The 22,219-nt window shown below is 37.2% G+C and overlaps 1 protein-coding gene across 5 annotated transcripts in view; it reads right to left on the bottom strand.

Moving 5' to 3' along the window:
- ZNF827 (zinc finger protein 827) overlaps positions 1 to 22,219 on the bottom strand; it is a 136,254-nt gene that overhangs the window by 45,594 nt on the left and 68,441 nt on the right. For all 5 annotated transcript variants that reach the window (XM_081959338.1, XM_081959339.1, XM_081959340.1 and 2 more), the window contains exons 4-5: positions 21,483 to 21,963; positions 15,693 to 15,926 (exon numbers count right to left, since the gene is read on the bottom strand). In XM_081959338.1, the coding sequence (XP_081815464.1) occupies positions 15,693 to 15,926; positions 21,483 to 21,963 (715 nt within the window). The remainder of the gene's footprint in view (positions 1 to 15,692; positions 15,927 to 21,482; positions 21,964 to 22,219) is intronic.

The following is a 22,219-nucleotide window of genomic DNA, read 5'->3' as shown; positions in this document are numbered from 1 at the left end:
GATTCTTCTTCTCAGAAGCATTGAGAGTGAAAGGTAAACCTCCCAAATATTCATTAAGAATGAACTTGGCTCCTTGGAGGTACACACTGAGTATCTCTATCTATGAAAATCTCAGATAACAGAAAGAACAAATGTCTACTTCAGATGTTTGACCTCTAGAGTTCCGGCACTGGACTCCAAATTTAGGTGTAAGTGTCAAGATGACCTTTGCTGCTCAGCTTTTCTTTCAAAACATTCTTTCTATTTCTGTTTCTGCTGCATGCACAGCTTAATCCTTGGCTCAGCTAATACTTCTGGCAGGCACACATAGACATGACCAGAGTAGAAGAAAACTTGCAACTGTGTGTTTCTTTTCTTGTGGCCAACTCAGATGCTTATATCTTGAACTCTTTTTATCTAGTTCAACTTGGCATCTCACAAATGAGAATGAAATGCTACAGTGTTTTCCTGAAAATAAGACAGGGTCTTATTTTCTTTTCACCTCCCCCCCAAATAAACACTTGGCCTTATTTTCAGGGAGGTCTTATTATTTTTGAGGTTCAGGAGGCAGTGAGCCTATTGACTGATTGGTCTTATTATCCAGGGAGGTCTTATTTTCAGTAAAACAGGGTAGAATTTTAAAGGGGTGGAGTAGATTGTGGGTCTGGCATATAGAAATGCAATGAGTGAAGCGTGCTGTCATGCTATCACCTGAACATGTTCAAATCAGACCTAATTCCCTTTTTTTATTTTATCAATTTGTGTAAGATCTGATTAATTGGAAATTAGTGGCTCCAGGTAAGAAGGAATTATATATGTGCATTTCGGACTTCATGTTCACCAACCAAACTGTGAAGTATTGCTTCACTTAGAAAGGATAAAAAGGTATCTGAAAAATAGATATAAAGGCCCTGAAATCTATTCTTGTCAGAAAGCAATCAATTGTTTTATTTAAGGCTTTATTCTCATCTGTATTAAAGATTCTAATCCAGCCAAATCATGTCTTTGCCACACTAAAACATGCTGAGTAGAGGACGATATCAGATCAGGGAAGTGAAGTCTCACAACTTACCTACAGCCAGAAAAGAAATAGTTTTCAATTGTTAACTTTTCACTCTCACTGACAACTAATCACACATGTGTACATATACATATGACATACAAAGAAACAAAGGAATGAGTAGCAGGAGCCTCCAAAATTCCACAATGATTTTTCACAAACTGAAAAACAATTCCTTTTCATGATTCAGGTAGGTTAATGATACTCAATGGTATTCAAAGGATAGGGAACATAGAAAGTGGGCTATGTAGTGAAATATCAAGACTATGTAATATTTTAGAACATCATAAAGTGATACATTTGTAAGAACCTATATCTTATTAAATGTGAGCTGGATAGCATGACAATTAAGGGGACATGTGCTGGCTTAAAAATCATATTCAAGGAATGCTCGTGGATAGCTTTTTATCCAACTGAAATGAGGTGACCAGAGAAATGCCATAATATTAGGCCTTGAGGCCTGTTCTTTTCAATACTTTTATTAATAGCATGACATGATTGAGGAGGGGAAAGCAATGCTTATCACATTTTTAGATGGCCCAAACTGGATTGCTACTACCTTAGAAGGAAGAAATAGCATTCAAAATAATCTTCATAAATTATAGAAATAAACCAAAAATAATAGAATTAAAAACAAATTATGCATTTACACAAATTCTGCATATAAGAAAATGCAAAATTATGCACTTAGGAAACAGAAGGCAAGCGAAAGTATAAGAGGACCACTTTTTAGCTTCTCAGCAATACTTGTGAGAAAAACATAGAATAGTCAATTACAAATGTGACTCAGCAGTGTGACATAACTGTAAAAAGTAAAAAAAGTTTGACATTATTAATTGCAGTGGAGATATGCTTTCATTCACTAAAGGTGTTCAAGCAGATACGGAATGAATTACTTAGTATGTCTGTACAGATTACTGAAGATTTAATTTGAATTCCTGCATTTAGCACATGCTCAACTACCAATATGGACCCAGTTCCATCTCTATTGAGTAAACAATTCTATGCTTATACTACCTCTTAGCAGAAATTCTCAGGATGATTTCAAAAAAACATTTAAGAAATGATCTTTCAGAATATTTACAGCACTCCTAACTTCAAAATTACCAGAATATAGTGATTGAATTTTAAACTATTGGAAATTATAGTGGTGTTAGAAGTATTACTGTGTAAATGTTTCGTTTACATCATGACCTTGGGCTTCATTCAGGTAGTGTCTCTATCTATTATAGCTTGGGTTTGAGTATAAATAATTACTCTGTTTCTGATGCCCTTGTGTACCAAAATAAAACCTTATGATTTCCTTCTCTTCTTTCTCTCCCCTCCCCCCAGGTTTGATTCTCATTTTGGAACCATTTCTGCTTTGTTCCAAACTTCCTGAACTGATTTCCTCTGCAGTCAGACAAAAGGGTACGTATTCGCACTGTTGTTTTGAAAGGGAGGTTAAAAAAGTTCAGGATCATCCTGTATTTTAGAACAAAAATAGATTGTAATATGAAATTACTTTGATCTATGTAGAGCCAATGATGGGCAAGGGCCACAGATTATAATTTCAGATGCATACAACCCCAAACAATTTTCTGCCTGAGATAAAGGTGGTGTCATGGATGCCCTCGAAGTGGGCTCAGATGACAAGGAAAAGTCTGCTTGGGAAACTTGGAAGGAGAGTGTGGCAGAGTGACTAAAAGAAGCAGGGGACTCTGAACCAAGAGGGGATGAGCAAGAATAGAAAAGACCAAAAACAGAAGGCCAGAGCAGTGATTGGACAAGTGGCTGGCTGACAATGGGAAGGAAGAAATGCAGCTGTAGCCAAGAAGCTTGGAAGGCTAGCCAGAAACAGAAGGAAGAGAAGGGGCACAGCTGCAACCAATGAGCGGGAACTGTCTCCTCTGTCAGATCCTGTGGCACACAGGACCGAAAGAAGAGAGGCACACAGGAGGTTGGCGAGGCTACTTGCAAGGAGGCAGCCTCATCCCTCCTAATGAGTTGCACCAGCCAGCAGCTATTTATCTCAGCAGTGCAGAGTGGGACTGAACAATTGTTCCATTTTGGATTATACATTTGTTCAGCCTTGGAACAAACTTGGTATCTTGCCTTGGAACTTTGCCCCTGATTCTGTTTCTGGACATTGGACTTGGGCCTTGGAATTGGATTTTGGCTTGAGGTCTTTGTGTTTTGGACCATGGACTTGTCTTTGTTAGACTTGCTGGACAGATGGATGTAACAAGGATGACAGTTCCTCAAATAAGCCACTCTCATGCCTTGTAAGGTTTAAAGGTAAAAACCAGCATCTTGAATTAGACTCATAAACCAATTGGTGACCAAGACAGCTCATGGAGCAGAGATTTAACCTGTGTTCTTCTAAAAACATATACAACTACCCATACTGCTGAATTCTGCACCTGCTGAAGCTTCCAGATATTCTGCAATGGCAGCCCCATGTACAGAACATTACATTACTGGAAAGAATGACAGAATCAGAGGGAGGGACGGAAGAAGGAAGGAATTATGATGCTCCTGGCCAGCTTCTCAAAAGGAAACTCAATAGGGAAGTTGGCAAGAAATTGAAAATCACTTTCCCTTCCACTGCTCTTTTGCCCATTCATGATCATTCTGTTTAGAAATAGAATAGAAGAGAATTCAGTTATTTATTGGCCACACAAGGAATTTGTGTGGAATAAAAAGACAAGATACATTCATCAAAAATCATGAGGTACAACACTTAATGATAATTATAGGGTACAAATAAGCAATCAGGAAACAATCAGTATCAATATAAGTAAGGATGCAAGCAACAAAGTTACAGTTATGCAGTCATAAGTGGGAGGAGATGGGTGATAGAACGATGAGAAGACTAATAGTAATGCAGCTTTTGTGAATAGTTTGACATTGGTAAGGGAATTATTTCTTTAGCAGAGTGATGGTGTTTGGGAAAAATCTGTTCTTGTGTCTAGTTGTCTTGATGTGCAATGTTCTATAGCATCATTTTGAGGGTAGGAGCTGAAACAATTTAGGATGCGAGGATAAGGAAATATCTCTGAAAAATTATCTAATAGGTTGTCTAATCTGTCATAAAATCTTGTAAAAACAGTGGGCAACAGGAAGGGTGGAGTAGAAATTATTCATGTGATCAAGACTGGACAACCATCAGATACCTAGAAGAGCAGGTACTGAGTAATAAGAGTGAAAGTAAACTGATACGGTATATGTGTAACCTTTTTATTAATCCTTTACATTTGTTAATCATTGTTTGGATTTATTTTATAAGTTTTATTTATATAGTATTATATTTAATTATATACTTTATTTTTTATTAATCCTTGTTTGAAACATTTGAAACATTTCCGGTGAGAAAGCAGATTAGGATAGAGTTTTTTTAAACTATTACATTTCCATAGCATTGTGAAACTGCAAGAAACATGAATCTGAGCAGAAAAAAGAAGACTTACTATATTTGCAGTGACTATTCTGACCTCCTCCTATAATAACCTATATGGGATTTCCACAAAGTAGTTAATTCACAACAGTAATTTGAAAATGGAAATTGGAACCCATGCAAATTACATTTCTTCCCTCACTTTCTAGTGATAAAGTTGTGGTTTATAGTAGGATTTCTAGAATAATAGTTAATATTTAATTCCATGACAACTGCCATTATCCAGTGGTATGAGTTTGATGGAGTTGTAGAACTGGAAAGCAACTGGAAAGTAGCTTCCCAATTTGTATCATCATTTTAGTAAAGGACAGTGATGGCAAACTTTTTTTGCTCGGTTGCAAAAGGGCGGGTTTGTGTATGGGTACGCATGCACACATCCATAATGTGCACACACCCCCCCCCTCCCGCATGCGTGCAGGCCTCACTGAAGCCTACGGACTTCCAGTAGGCCTGTTGGGCCATTTTTTGCCCTCCCTAGGCTTTGGGAAGCCACCTGAAGCACGGGGAGGGCAAAAAATAGCTCAAAGGGCCTACCGGAAGTTCTTTTCTGAACTTTGGGTAGGCCTGTTTTTCACCATCCATAGGCTCTGGAGGCTTTTCTGAAGTCTGGGAAGGGAGAAAAATGGACTCCCCCTGCACTCTAGAAGGCTGAAAATCAGCTGACCAGTGCGAGCATGCACGTTGAAGCTGACATACGGCAACGCCTCGCATGCCCTTAGATATGGCTCCGTGTGCCGCCAGTGGCACGTGTGCCATAGGTATAGGACTTTAATGCAAGAATTGGCAGGGGATGGGTGGGAACCAACAGGAGCTTGCAAACTGTCTAAATATTAGGTGAATAAAATTACTAATATCATTTCCATTTAAATTGAGGGGTGCAATTCATCATCATATATTGTTTTTGATGTTCTTTATAAACAGAAAGATCAAATTTTGAATAGGTCCTTCCCTGCCTAGAAACAACTCAAGAAATTATACATTTTTAATCCTGAATGGACTAAGATAATCAGCAACAAGTTCAGTCTTAAAACTCTAGCAATTTTTTAAATTTGGAGAACATTTAAGGGAGTTTGTAATGACTGCAAACCCCTGACATTCTAATGGTTCAGCCCTAATCACAGTAATCCACTAAGAGAGCACAATGAAATATAACAGAGCTTGAATTAATCAGTAATAGGAGAGTTAAGTGGTCAGTTAAAGTTACAGATGAAGTCCATTCTACATTTGTGTAGACTAAAAAAAACCATAACAAATTTCTATATAGGCAGGTTTTTTTTTGTCTGACATCTTAAATCTTTCCTTCCAAATTTAAGGATGCTTTAAACCAAGCAGCAAATTGAGCAAGGTCAGGTCCCTGGCTCAATGCAAAGTGCAAACCTTCCCATTTTAACATACAGTGTGCACAAAAGGCCTAAAATAATTACTCATCTAAAACAATATTTTGGGCTCAATTGTGGTTTAAAGTTGAGTGTTACCTGTACATAGAAAAGCAGCACTCTAAAATCAAAGCAAGGCCTGAAACACTATATGTAGACTTCCAATTGGATGTCATCTAACTGAGGAAACATACCCAATCAGAAAATAGCACATTCATTATTTTTTTAACGTACTTAATGCTGACTATGACAAATGTAACAAGTTAGGGTTTATGTAGCTGACTACATAAACACACATACAACCAATGTGTACAGAGAATACATAAATAAAATAGCTTTCTTGCACCCAAACCCATTTGTTTCAGTAGGACTTATGTCAATGCAGCCTGTTGAATCCATTGCTTTCCATCTTTCTTTGCACTCTGTAGCATAACTAAATATCTGTATTGTTGGTATTTGGACAGTTAAATATTTATATCTTTTAAAAATAATTTAGCTACAACAGGAATTATAAATGCTCAATATATCTATTATTAATTTTAATAATGCATCTGTCTTACACCATCTGAGGAAATAAAGCTTTTTTTTAAATTGTACATTGAAAAGGTTAGGCTGAGACTTGGTAAGTGGCCCAAGGTCATCCAGGGAGTTTCATGGCTCAGCAGACATTCAAACCTGGTCGAAATCCAACATGGGAGGACGGAGATTAGGTATCATTAAACTGACTTTCTCTAGGGCTCATGTTATTTTGGGTTTCTATGATTGTCATGGAAAGATCTGTTACATTAAATTCCTGAAACAAACTTTCTGCTCTAACTCTTTGCCAGGAATAAATCACACATATACCACCCACTACCTTGGCATAATCTTTGGTAGCTATAGGTTACTAACAAGGTAATTAAATCTATGTAAATAACAGGAAAAAGAGAATATACCATATAGCTAATTGTTAACAGATGTCAGTTGCAGTATGATATGATACTAAATGAAACCAGCATTTTATTGTTACATGCACAATATATTATTACATTTATATTTTTAATAGACCTCCCCCCCATGGAAGTTATCAGGATTTATTTATTGGCTGTCTGAGCTAATTGAGAAAAGGCTGAATAGGTTATTCATTGTATGAGTGTCATATGCATATGAAAAGGAAGATACACTGTACAATATTTATGAAAAGGAAAAGGTTGTGCTACCTGCCAAACAATTGCTATCCCTGATCTTAAATGTATTATGGCAAAATATATCTTTTTCACCTTAACCTTTTGTTTCAGTTTTGCCAAAGCTTTTTCTCAGCTATATCTTTTATAGTAAAATCATTATACAGGTAGTCCTTGCGTTAAGAATGTAGTAGAACTTGGCCATTCTATTCATAAACCAAGAATTTGTGGGAGTGAATCTCATACCTTGAATGAGATCACTCCCTGCTTTTGCCCACATATTCAATAATCAAATGTATGGCTTGTTAAGAGCACAAGGTATCTTGGGGTGGGGAAGGCAATGGGGGGGGGGGCTAGTGATGGAACAGGCCACCTGCTTAAGGCCACCCAAGGCATCCCCCAATGCACAAATACACAAATATCCTACCATGTTGAGTCACTTACCTTATGAAGATCTGTCTCATCTCCAGCCTGTTTCCTTACGTGCTTCCTCCTTTCTCATCAGCAAAGGGCTTGACAAGGCCTCTAGCAACAAAAAGGAGGCCCGAGGCCCGCGTGTGGCTTTCTAGGCCTCTTTTCTCATTGGAGATCCACTTGACAAGGCCTCCACCAACAAAGAAAAGAGGTCTAGAGGCCTATACCCAGCTTTCTGGCCTCCTTTTTTGTTAGCAAAGCGCTTGAGGATTGCATCCCTTTAAGGTTTGGCAGCCCTTTTCAAAAAGCCTTTGCCGGTAAGAACAGAGCTTCAGAGGGAAGCATCCACTCCTCCCAAGCTCCACTGTTGCCGACAAAAGCTTTTTGCAAAGGCTGCCGAAGCCTACAGGAACACCATCTCCCTGCATGCTTCGGCAAGAAAATGGCAAACGGAAGGCCTGAAGCCTTCCCTCCGTTTGCAAAGGTCCAGGCCTCAATTCACAGAGAATAGAGGCCTAAAGTGCGAGATCACACAAGATCAGAAGCACAACATCTTGCACTATTGACTTTGCATGATCTCGAAATATGTTAGGCCTCTGTTATCTGCAAATGCACTGAAAGGCTGAAGCAATGAAGCAGGCAAAAAATCTGTGACAGAGAGGAGATCTTTAGAAGATGAGTTTCCACAGGTGAAGTGCCTGTAAAGACCTGCCCGGGGTGGCGGAATAGGCTGGGCAAATGTGCAGGGCCTCTGTGGTCGTTCATAAGAGCGAACAACTGCCATGGTGCTATAATATTCACTATTTCAGGACTTGTTCATAAACATTAAGGCGTGTTTATCACATAACTTCAAAAGTTCACTAAGGGAATGCTCATAACCCAGGGATTACCTGTAATATTTAATTATTTTAATTTATTACAATTTTCTCTTCTAGTAAATTATAGTAAGCTCAACTGGTTCCAGAATCAACACCATTAAATCCAACAAAAATCCAGAAAATTGTAGACAATTTCTAGATATATGAATTGTAACTATTGAAAAAAAGTAACAAAGCAGAAATGAGGAAAAGATTAGTCGTTTATTACTTCTATATGAATTCAAGTATGTCCTTCACTTTTAAAACACTTTGCCTGATGAAGAAATCTAGAGACCTTGAAAGTTTTCCCATTATTTTGTGCATTTTCACTGATCCCAATTATGGCATTGTGAGATTTTGCATTTCTTCTGTCCTAAATTTCTCACTATTTATCATTATTACTAAGAACATCAGAAAGCCCAAGATTGTTTCCTCCTTACAGAGCTCAAAGGTCACTTCACCTGCAAAAGGATTGTTCACTTCACACAGAATTTCTATTTGATTAGTTTAGTAGTACATCCCCTTCTGAACAATCTTTGTCAAGTGAAGCAGAAAAGCTTTTTCACCTTCTTTAAGTAGACATCAGGGAACAATGTATTTTGTAATCTTCAAAGATTACAAACAATAAATGACCAGTTGAACATTCCCTTGCAGTTAGAACAGCAGTTGGTCAAAACTCTATTTTATTTTCCTTTTAACCTGTTTGAAATCTAGTTGCTTTCTTATGGCTTATTACTTTTTTGTGCTCCCAGGAAGCACAAATTTTTAGAAAATCAAATGGACTTGTCTAAATACTAGGCAAGATTCATTTGACAGGATATGAACAAAAAGATAGATTTAAGCCTTTGTGTAAAAATAAATGGACACATGAAAGAACCTATGCTTCTCTGAAAAAACCCTGGAACTTTTACAACTGGTAGCTATTGCTTGAGTTAGGGCACAGATAATGCAATATTTAACTGTATTAACTTTTTTCAAGAAATGGCAGCTTAATTCTATATTTATCTAGTCCAGGGGTGTCCAAACCTGGGAACTTTAAGACTTGTGGACTTTAACTCCCAGAATTCTGGGAGTTGAAGTCCACAAATCTTAAAGTTCCCAAGTTTGGACACCCCTGATCTAGTCAGAAGCAAATCTCTCTGTTACAGTGGATTTATTCCCAAATAAATGAACATAAGATTGAACACAGGATTTAAGGCACTATGCTATTTTGGAAAATTAGGAGTTACCCATATATCTGATTCATATGAATAAGAGAACAAAGTTCTTAACTTAAAGTTGTGATGGCAACCTTCTCCATTTTGATCATTTCCAGAAGTGGAGCACCGGTTGCTTTATTTACATATTGAGATCAAGCTGCAGATTCACTACTATTAATACTTACTCAAAACAGAATTGTTTATTATGGAATCTATATGGTCTGTTTCCAAAGATGACGTCAGTCAATTGTATCTAAGCTTAAACAGCATTAAATAGTCATCTTTGAATGAATTGAACTAACTCCAATCAACAGGTCATGTTTAAACATTGTATATAAACATTGCTTAAGTCATTAATCAATTTCAAATACCTTTTAGATATAGAAATTGACAATATTAATTTTAAATTTCTTACTTAGGATGAGAAAACTGAACACAAAGGAACTTAATATAAGAGATATGAAATGAACCGGCCTTAACTCAGAGTGTAATCCAGCCAAAGTAGCTGCAATATTAATGACCCTGTAAAAATTTTTCTCCCTCCTTTCACTGTGCCAGATACTCTTGGAATATTAGTTTCTTTTGCATGAAAAAGTTTTGTCAGGTTCATTAATTAATCTCTAGATTATTAGTTGATGCTTCTTTCCATTCCATGTTCATAATTACATTAGGGGAAATTCAAGTAAACTAGGACTATTTTCAATAAATATTTGCTGCAACAGTTGCAAGTGTGAAACATAGTCATAAGTCACTTTTTTCAGTAATGTTGTAACTTCGAAGTGTCACTAAATGAACTATTGTGAGTAAAGAACTACCTGTACTAAGTTCATTGTATTTGGACAGAAGTCAACTAACTTTACAAACTAAGAATTGTGGTTCTTTGTAGTTTCACAGTTGTGTTACTGTCTGCAAAATACTATTTAAAAAAAACTATGAAAAAATTGCATAAGAAATGTTTGATCTTCCTACCTTGCATTTCCATTATTTTTATATCCTTTTTCATATTTGTTGAACCTTAACCTTAACTTTGACTGTATTTGCATTTGCATACAGCTGCTGTATTAGATTTTTCCCCCTATAGTAAGAATTATAATCTTTCAAGAAATAATCACAAATATGGGAAATTTATTAAAGAATGAATGCTGTGTTTGTCCTCTTTGTCTGATCATGAACTCCAAGCATAATAGTATAATCACAAATAATTCAATAAGTAAATATTTAAAAAACCACACAATCAAAAATGTTTGAAAATGTGACATTAACCTTACCTTCCTTGTGAGACTATTAGAATCTGGGATGCTACTGACCAATAAACCTAGAAATAGCAAATCCAACTATTGAAGTTCATGATAGTAGTTCAATTGGAAAAAGATGAAAAGAAATGAGAAAGGAAATACTTCCTGGAAAACAGAAAACATCTGGATTTACAGCTGCTGAGATTTTAAAAGCATTTAAATAATCAAATGAAATCCAGAAGATTGGCTCAGACAAATTATCTTTAAAAATTCCCAACAATTTGTCTTGCAAGTTTAATACTATATACTCTTTTAAAGCAGAATATGCTCTTTCCAAGTTATTCATAAAGAAAGTACCACAAATCATTAGTACAGCATGTTCTACAGCAGGGGTTTCAAACTGGGTGTGACCAGCTTGATGTCACTCGTGCAGGAGATGCCTGTGGTCTGGTGGCCTGAGAGCTCTGCCAGTGAAAAAGGACTCCTGAGTTCCATTTTCAGCTGCAACGGCCTCCTGTAACCCTTTGCCAATGAAAATGGAACTTGGGAGGGCTGCGCACGGCCTTTACAAGCTGTTTTTGCTAGCAGAGGCACCATGGGCCGGTCCTTTGCTGTTGTCAGGGCAGCTCCATGGCTAGATATAAGCATCCTGTGGGTCACATCTAACCTGTGGGCCTTGAGTCTAACTTTTGGTACTTCCTTTGTAGGTGGGGTAGGTGGATGGAGAGATGGAACAGATGGATCTTCATATCAGTCTTGACTATTGGCTACTAACATGGTCAAGTCTGTGCAATTTTTTTCTGAAACATTTTCTGAAATGGTCTACTATTGTCTTCTTCATAGGATCGAGAGGGAGTGACAGGCTCAGAGACACCTACTTGGCTGTATTTGGCTCTACTTGCACTAGAGCAGGGGTGTCAAACTGGTGGCCTGTGGGCTAGATGTGTCAAGCGCAGGCCACACCCACCCCAGCTCTGCAAATGAGAAAAATATCACGAAAAGTCACATGATGGCAACATAACGCTGTGAGTTTGACACCTACGCATTAGAGGAACACTTGATGATTTGGCTCACAGACACCCTGAAAAGAAGCTACATCCTAAAAACTAACATCATTGCTTATATTACCTCTACTTCTTACAACTTAAGAGGATGGCAAACAAGCAGATAGCCAATTGCTTAGCAATTGCTTAAATCCTTGCAGGAGTAGTTGAATAAAGATGTAAAGACCAAATGTATAAGCAGCAGCAGCATGTGCATTTTTCATGCTTGTTGACTTTCTTGGTTTCCATAGGACACAGAAACATGCTGTGATGCTGCTCCTTCTTTTTGCACAGTGGGATCAATCATGGCTAGGCATCCTATGCCTGGCTGGCTCATTTCTTTTAAAAGGTCTGATGGCTGCTTACTCTGATTACTGCCTCTCCCCCCAGCTGATTACCACCTCTCCCACATAACCAAGATGATGGCTATGTTTTTGGCACAAGGATCTGTGGATCACAGCTGACTCATGCTCTGGCCAATTCTGTATAAAGGGTATTGGTGGGGAAGGATTGGGGACTGTTTCCTGAGCCAGGTATATATAGTAACCAATTCTCTTCAATCAACTTCTTCAATATTATACTCTAAGAACCAGCTTTGTCCCCTATTTCCCTTTATAACCAGTGCATTTTAGAAAGAAAAAGAATATGTAGTCATGTGAATACAGAACTTAATATTGTCCCTAGAATTAAATTTCTGTTGAACAATCATTCGGGACCCTCAACCAGTTCTTCTTAAGTTGTGGGTGATCAAAATAAACTAGAAGCCATCAAGACTTTTTATTTCTTTATAACTAAATGCACAAGAATTAGTAAAACTTCCTTGCCAAAAACAAGCCCTTAATATTCATGACTTCAAAATGTGTGCTTTCTTCTTCATACTATATGCTTCAACATTTGTATTCTGAACATTACCCACAAACACATGTGCTTTCTCAATGAAAAACAAATTCTATGCCACTAGGTATGGTGCAGAAAATGTTATCAAAATCTCAATTTCCTATAATTACATGCTGAATATTTTATATAGGGTGCAACCTAATATTTCTGTAAAGCCTAGGAGGCATATAGCACTATCTGCACAAAAGTAGTTTATCTACCCAAGTGAGCTGTTTGCAAATATCATAGTATAATTACATAGCATACACAGTGCATTTAAAGAGCAGACAAATAAACAGAATGCTATAGGCAGCATTGGGGAACTTTATTCAAATGCATGTGGACTCTGAGCTATTATTAAGCAGTATTTATTTAATTTTACTTCTATTATTTCCAGCTTCTGGATTGAACTGAATTAACTAATGACTGGTATACCTACCGTAGTTATATAACAAACATGCAGGGATGGAGTAGTTCCCATAGAAGATTATAACTTCAATTATAATTTCCAGTTATCAATGTTCAGACTTTTTTAATGATCTTTCCACCTATTTCAAAACTAATTTTTAAAAGAAATACACTTGCATCCAGTGGTGTATTCAACAGAAAATGTAGATTCATATAGTACTTCATAGACAGTATATTAATGGTTTCTTTGTGTGAAGATGTTTATGCATCTATGTATCCAAAACAGCACTATATACACACAAGATAATAGTTTAAGAAGACCTGCAGGAAAACCTATATTTTCAGAATTTGTTAATGGTGAGACAAAAACCAAATAGTAAGGATTGCATGTGCTCAGTTGGAGGACTTTTTAGGAAGGGAATCTATAATTCAACATATTATGCTGAAAGAGATAGAAGAGATAGAAAGAGATGAAATCCAAAAAACTGGTACAGAAGAAACAGGATGTTCTAGAATGTAAGGTTGTGAACATTTTGAAATCTGAATAAAGTGTTCAATAAAGAATAAAGTCTGTCATTCCTAAGCATCGACAATGACACTCTCTGAAAAAATACCCAGTGAGTCCCCCCCATTTCTTTTTAACTGTACTGATAAAGATATAAAATGAGGCCAAACCACCCAAGTAAAATATAGAACCATGATGGCGAACCTTTTGGAGGGTCGAGGGAGGCCATTTTTGCCCTCCCCAGGCTTCAGGAAAGCCTCCAGGGCCTGGGGAGGATGAAAAGCAGGCCCAACAGGCCTACCGGAAGTTTGGAAACGATCCATTTCCGGCTTTTGGAGGACCTCCACAGGGCGGGGGGAGGCCGTTTTCACCCTCTCCAGGCTTCAGGAATGTGTGGGGGGAGCATGGTGGTGGGGTTGTGCGTACATGCGCGTGTGGGGTGCTGGCACACACGTCCGCTATTGCGTGCACGACCTCACATTTTTGGCACCCAACAACAAAAAGGTTAGCCAACACTGACATAGAATAACAGAGCATTTAAGTATATGGTACAACCCTCCCCAATCATCCATTTTTCCAGATACATGATGCAGGTCATGACACAAATTATGTATGATCATGTAATTTTTTTTATTTAAAACCTTTTATAAAAAATCAAGAGTAAACAGTCTGTGGCATCCAGGAATTGTTAGGAGTACACTGGTATCTGTAGGAACAACCTTATTTAATTCTGTTGTACTTGCAAAGATTTTGTACACAGCCTTTCATACAAATTAAGAGATTTTCAGCCAATTACATAATAGCTCTGAAAATTAAAATTATGTGAGCATTGCAGTATCAGTGCCAAAGTAACTGCTGGGTTAAGAGGATTCAAAAGGAGGGGGGATTTCTGGATAGCAGGGATAAGGGTGATGTTACTCCTTTTACATGACTACATAGTTAATGTACCCATGCCTTTCAAAAATAAACCAAACTTATACAACATACCGAACATAAACTACCATGGAATAGAATAGAATAGCAGAGTTGGAAGGGACCTTGGAGGTCTTCTAGTCCAACCCCCTGCTCAGGCAGGAAACTCCACACCACCATCACAGGCAGGATTAAATAATACACTGCCTCAAAATGTGATCAGCTAGTTTGTGGCTCCAGATGCTCTTGGACAGTCGAAGTATTAACACTAATATGATGAGACTCCCCCAATTTTTTTCCTTATGACAACAATACAGATAACAGTACAGACTGAATCCAAGAGTTTCTCTCTTCAACCTTCTATGACAAAACATGGTGGTTATAATCCCAGTATATCCAGGTGTCACTTGACTGGGAGGGCTGTTTAATAGCATTTTAAAATTGTATCAATATTAGTTAATGCACAAATGCACCAATTAAGAAATGAACAGGTTTTCCAATAATTTAGCATATTTTTAGGAGTATAAGAAACACCGGAGAATAAGACGCACCTTAGTTTTTGGGGAGGAAAATAGGGGGGGAAAGTCTGCGTACCGGGTATTCATCTGGCTAGTCCTTAGCCTGGTTAGCTTCAGCACATTAGTTTGCTCGCTGGTTTTGAGGTTGGGGATGGAGGGGCCTGTGCTTCTAAGGCACACCTGATTGTCGGAGGGAGCAGCAATTAGAAAAGCAGGCAAAGCAATGAAGATTGCTTAGCTCATGCTTGGGCTGAAAAACAGCTTCAAAAGCACAGCTGATCTTCGGATTGAGCTCCAGTGACTAAACCAGGCAAAGGGTAAGAGAAGGCAGCAGCAGTTCCGGATAGCCATTTTGGGCACCGCACGTCAAGCATTTGGAGGCTGAAAACGCAACACGCAGAGCCCAAAAAACCCAAGCCATTGTCAGTGGCAATCTCTACAGACAGGAAAGGATGCATGGAGGCTGAAGGGTAGGGATGGGAGAGGGCTACATTTGGAGTATAAGACACACCCAAATTTTCAGCCTCTTTTAGGAGGGAAAAAGTGTGTTTTTATACTCAGAAAAATACGGTAATAAAATGTATAACTTTGTGCATTCCAGTAATGAGAACTTGGTACCCATAAAACAAAATAATAAGGGAATGGTAGGCAATTTCAAACAAACAAAACAAAAATGCAAGAAGCTAGATTCATGTTCAAATAACTAATTACCTGATAATTTCATGAGAAGTTCAGATGCTGCTTTGACTGACATATCCTGTTGCAGTACATTTGCTGGCGCTTCTTGTGGTTTGGGATTCTCCTTAGGAATACTTGGGGCAGATATTTCAGGTTCATGACTAAAACCATAACTGGTTTTAGACAATGTGGAGCTTGCACTGTCCTCATCTTTCGGTTCTTCTTTCACTTTAAATGTAGGTGTCAAGGGTTCTTTTTGATTTGCAGCTATTAGAAAAAGGGGGGAACAGTGAAAGGAAATGCATGAATACAAAATCAGTTCACAAGAGAAAGCTAAACATGGGCAACCACTGGGAAAATCGTATGCCATGAAATCAAGTCAAGAGATCCCGAAATGTGATATATTTCTCCAATATTTTTTTCTTTTTTCAAAAATATATCTTCATTAAATTTAAAAAAACGTGTTTTTCCTAGTATTCCGTTCTTTGTTTAACTCGAGTAAACTAATCACATGGCTTTAACAGTTTAAATGTTTTAAATGCTTCTAACAGCATTTGTTTTTAATTTTAAAACTAGTTGATTAGTTTATGATCCAATGTTATGAAACATACTGCAGAAGATTCTCTATTTGTTGGTTCTATTGTCATTTCCTTGACTCTACTGCTTCTACTTCTAACCAGTTGAAACTTCCATTGCTAAGCACGACAGTTTTTATATAAATTGCAGCCAATTTCACAACTGTTTTTGCTGCCGTTGTTAAACGAAGTAGCCCAGTGGATAAATGAATCATGCGGACGTTAAGCAAATCTAGATTTCCCTCATTGAATTTGCTTGTCAGAAGTCGACTGGGTAAGGTCATAAACAGTGATCATGTGACCCTCCCCACATGCTAAAACTATCATAAATAAATGCTGGTTACCAAATACCTGAACTTGGATTATGAAGGGAAATGCTGCGATGATCATAAGTATGAGGATTTATCATGTCACTTTTTCAGTTCTGTGGAAACTTTGAACAGTTGCTAAACAAATGGTTATAAGTCAAAGACTCCCTGTATAGTCCTTCCTTTCCAAACAATGATCTGAATCTAAGGCAATTTTCTAACATATTCAGGGGTTAGAAAAAAGCTGCTCTAGAACCTCATAAAGGTTCATTACCATGAAATTCATCCAATTTAGAATTTATGACCCTGAACAGGGGTTACAGGTTCATAAAAAAGGAATGAATATGTATGTCTGTGTGTATATATACATATACGTATACATTTTTTGTCCGAGTGCTTTGAACTTTTGTGACTGAAGATCCCCAACACTAACCACTATAAATCCATATAAATAAAATAAAATGGAGCTCCATACAGGTTATTCCTACACAAAGATAGCACACTGAAATAATTTGCCAATTTTTCTTATCATCCATTCCTGACATTCTTACAAAAATAATAAAAAGCCTTTCTACTCTTTTGTCCAGCAGAACAAAAGTAACACTTTGTGCTGATTGATAGCAATAAATATATCTTAGATGTTGTAACTGAAATACTTTAAAAGGCATTTATGACTATCTCATTCAACACATCTTTATTTCATAAATTAAAAGAGAGGTGTCCAGCTCACAAGAATCTTCAATATCAGCACTCAAGCTCAATCAAGTTACTCTTATTACCATACCTATAGCACGGAAATAACAGATTGATGATTTTCAGCTTCCAATACTTGAATATAGATTTAATAGACATTTATAGAAGAAAAAAGAAGTATTTCAACATCTGGTGTTTTATAAAATTATGAACCTTACAGGATGGCTGTGCCTGAAATTGCCTTCAGAGTCCCCAATTACTCACAAAACTGACAGAACATATACATGTCCTTTGGGACAAGAACTATCAATGACCCATCTGTGGATTCCTCAAGCAATGCCTTCAGGGCAGTCTAAACAGACTGTCCCAATCTGACTTGGCCCTGGCATTTTTTTTTCTTTTTCATTTCTTTCATTGCCCTTGCCCTTTTGCTCATTTGCAGAGCAGCCTGCAGTGCATTGATCTGGGCCAAAGCAAGTACTTTCCCGCAAAAAGCTGACAGAGAGCTATCCTCAGAGTCTTTCTCCTAATTCATATTTTTGTTTGTTCATTTTATAATAAATGGAAATGTTTCCTTTAAAACATTGCTAGTAAATCTCTCAAGTCCACTAAATAAAACATTTGTTTTATGGAACGGATCTGTTTAAGTACTGCCATGTTGGTTCAATGCATAATTCCATAAGTTATTTTAGATGCACATTGTTCTGATCAATGGTTTTAATTTTTTCCTTAACATAACATCTCTCCCTTGTGTGGCATTGACACATCTACCTAGTTTAGATTTTCATCTAAGAGATGTATCTCGCTCCTTCAGTAACTTTATAACATGTTGCTAGGTAACAGTGCACACAAGTTCAAGTTTGAGGACCTTTTTGTTAAAGACACTATAAAATAAATGCTTTGGTCCTTTTTGCATGAAAGATCTCATCTGGGTCCTTAACATTTGTTTGCTAAACACTACAGAACTGCTTATCAATTTCTGAATTTTAAAAAAAACAGGCATCAAAAGAGAAGATATATTCAGGTTTTGGTCCCTCTTTTTCTCTCGCCCTACAAAACTTAGGTTTGCGTCAATTTCAAGCGTTCGTCTTTATTTCATTCATATAAGGCACAACCTAATATCATATATATTTAATTTATGACATGAACTTCACACAACATAATCTAAAATATTGGGTAAAAAGAAGGTAAAAAGTGATTATAGGTATAATCCTGGCTTTAAAAAAGATCAACATCTTAAGAGAAATCATTTCTCTTTCTTTCAAACCAGTATGTTTTAACAGAGGAAAACTATCAGCATATTTCTAGCTGTCTCTAATATATATTTATAATAGTTTTTCTCTAAGTATATTTCACTATGGAATTTACTCTTTGCAGGTATTTTATAAGATTGTACCTCGAAAAAGCTAGAAAAGAATATTTCATTAATTCCATCATTTTCATGTTTCTCAGAACTGCATTCATTCGGTTTCTTTTATTCTTGGTTTTTCTTTCCATCCTATATTTATTCCACCCCGGAGTAAAAGGATTAAGAACATATTGAAAGACTCAACCAAATTCCTATGTGATCACCACTACTTTGTGTACTTGGCAGTTACTGGGGAAAGGGCCTTCCCAGAATGCTGAGGAATGCTTTCACTACAAAGGTTAGCAAAGCACCTACTCAGATGTCATTTTTCAAATGTCAGGCAAATAGTTTTGCAAGTTCTTACATCCTGTAAATCAGTTTAAGCAGTTTCATTTTGCTAGTTGTTTCTATTATAGATTTTCTGTTTTCATTGTATTTTTGACGTGCTTTAAACCACCCAAGCATTTTAAATGATCAGATTATAAATATAGAACAGAACAATCTTAACAAGACAAGGAAGAAAACATTTGCTCCTTCAGCCAAGCAAATGGGAGAAGGCTGTTCACGGTGAAGGAGCTGAAGACTACAGTTTATTTATTTGGTTTGTCAAACATGTACAAGATAACAAATATAAGTATAAACATAGACATGAACAAAGAAAGTGAGTACAAATAAATGGGGACAGTAGGACAGGACGGTAGGCCTGCTGGTGCGCTTATGCACACCCCCTTTACGGACCTCTTAGGAATGGGGTAAGGTCCACGATAGGCAGTTACTTATGTTTAGCAGTAGCCCATAGAAGTAGAAGAGCTTAGATCAGTGGTTCTCAACCTGTGGGTCGGGACCCCTTTGGGGATCGAGCGACCCTTTCACAGGGATCGCTTAAGACCATCAGAAAACACATATTTTCGATGGTCTTAGGAACCAAGACACCAATTTTATGGTTAGGGATCACCACAACATGAGGAACTGTATTAAAGGGTCGCGGCATTGGGAAGGTTGAGAACCATTGGCTTAGATACTGCGGATCAAACATTTCCTTAAGCCTACCCCGGAATGTCCATTTTTTTCGTTCACTGCTGGTAAGCATTGCAATTTTTCTTCCCTGGTGGTGGTAAGAAGAGTCATGAAAATACTTCTTATAACCATCACTTTATTCTGGAATTAGGGAAGAAAGGGGAAGATATCCCATACTGCAGCTCCCTGAGAAACTTTTCTCATCCTCAGGACATAAAACTGCATTTAAAAGTGAATTAATAGATATAAAATATCAGTGAGGAATTACCAAGGAAAGGATGGCATACATTCTGCTGATCCTTGTTCATTTAGCACTCGCATTTACTGAGATACAACACACATAGGTGATCAATTAATGTCCACTGAAAAGGGCACTGTCAGTCTCCAAAAGGCTGAAGAGCTACAGATCACACTTGCCAAACATCTTTTCTCTATAGCAGCTTCTGAAAATTCTTCGGCCTTAAATCACAGTAAAGTAGCTGCCAGATTTTTATTTTTTCTTTCTTTAGTAAATGTTGAGTGAGGGAATAGTAAGAAAAACTCTGACCGTGGGGGCACAGAGAACATTATAGCTTTTTTAAAAAAGTAACATAAATATCAAGTAAAAGTTTTGAATATGTCAAGAAACAATGTATGCACCTAACAGTGTTCTAATAACAGATATGCTGTATGCCATCGGCGATACCCTGATATGTGTCAGTGATCTTTCTGGCTGTAGCTTCAGGATTCACCTAAGATTATTAGTATAAGTGCTGCTGTGTTGTTATAGCAATCAAGAATAAAACTATTTGTTTTAAAAAGTGCTCAGATGCAAAATCTATCCACTGTTTCGTTTCCAAAGCAGTATTACAGAGCAGCCTGAATCTAAGTAGCCAGCATGATTAGACATTGTCTGAACCCAGTTGAAATTGTACTACTGTACATCATAACCTCAGTAATATCTGCAACCAGATTAATTGGGAGATTAGGAAATAGATTTCTTTTAGAGTGGCTTCAAACTGGACAAGTCTATGCTCCCATTGTGATATCCCTTTTACATGTAAAAAATTAGGAGTAGATAAAAGTCAATTAAAGCTTACTCAACTAGTTTCAGAAGTGAATTAGTTCAACTTTCAATGCAGAGGAGCCAGCGCAACAAAAATGTTGCAGAATTTCCTTTGGAACTGCAGGGTAAAGTAGTTTCCTATTGGTAGAACTTTTGTTTTATGCTGTTCTAAGTTATCCCCCTTTTCAAAAGCCAAGATATCATGGTGCCTTGACTTCAGAGGAATAATTTTGCTACAAATTTCTTTTTTAAAAAAAATGCTTTTAAATACAACCCACAGTGTAGAGAACCTTTTGGGCACAAAGTGTCTACCACAGTGCACAACTAACTTAACTACCAAAATAGTTATGTTAATTGATAGGATCAGTCATAGAGACTGATTTGGCAAACAATGACCTATACTCCTAAGAAACTCTCTCCTAGTGCTGTGGGACACTGGTGGCATCCAAAGGCAATCCTGAAAATAATTATGTATGCATAATGCATAGTTTCATTATGCATTTAAATGCATTATTTTGAGAGAAAACAACATTTAAGGTATGAGTATCCAACATTTTGACTTACCTGAATCACATTGAATGAAGAGTAACCTTTTTGGGCTTCATATAAAATACATAATATAATTTTATATTATAAAATCAAATAATAATGTTAAAAGTTTGTGGGACCACATTACTAGCTGTCTAAGCTGCATGAGGCCCCCAGACCACAGGTTGGATTTAAGATGCCTGGAAATATATTTTAATATCTTGAAGAGGCTATTATTTTCATGGTATTAAAAAAAAGCATAAGAAAATGGCCCAAACCCAAAGAGAAAAAAGTTTGGTTTATCTTTACCTGAAAGCTTCATAAGAAAATCTGAAGCCATCTTGACTGATATATCCTGACTGAAAAGTGCTGATGCTGTATTGGTCACAAAGTCAATGGAATCTTTTAGCTTTGTACTGTTGGCAATTCTGTCAATAACATTGAGGGCTAAAGAGGGGCTGGGGGCACTGCTGTCATCTTTGGGTTCTTCTTTGACTAGCAGAGGTGGGATGGTAGTTCCCATCTGCCCAAGTGCATCAGGAGATCTAGAGACAGCAGTAGTCCCTACATGATCTGTTCGTCCATCTACCTCCTGACCCATTCTGGAGTTGTCACTCAGTAGTGGTGAGACCTTGACATCCATTTCTGGAATCTCTTCCTTCACTTTGGCTTCTGTCCTCAGAAAATGTTGGTGGCAACGCATGTGGAGTTTCAGACTGAAATGGCGAGAGGAAGTAAATGGACACAGCTGGCACTGAAATGTCTCTCCCCGGTCCTGATGTTGGTGAACCTAATTCAGTAATAATAACAACAGGGATAATAGCATATCTCTCAAATAAATACAAATCCCTTGTTAAGATCATAGAGATCTGCAAATGAATTATATAGATAGAACCTTATAAGGGCTGCAAGAAGGTAGAAAGAGAGTCAGTAGAAGATATGTATATTCAGTAAACTGACATTCTGTATATTACAATTCTCATAAGATTCAATTGACAAAGCCATTGATAAGAGATTATGGGAGTTATCATCTAAGTTACATATAT

Source organism: Natrix helvetica, assembly GCF_964273705.1.
Source record: "Natrix helvetica genome assembly, chromosome: 7".
NCBI classification, from domain to species: domain Eukaryota; kingdom Metazoa; phylum Chordata; class Lepidosauria; order Squamata; family Natricidae; genus Natrix; species Natrix helvetica.
Note: the sequence above shows the minus strand (reverse complement) of the source record. Positions and strands in the feature narration are given on the sequence as shown.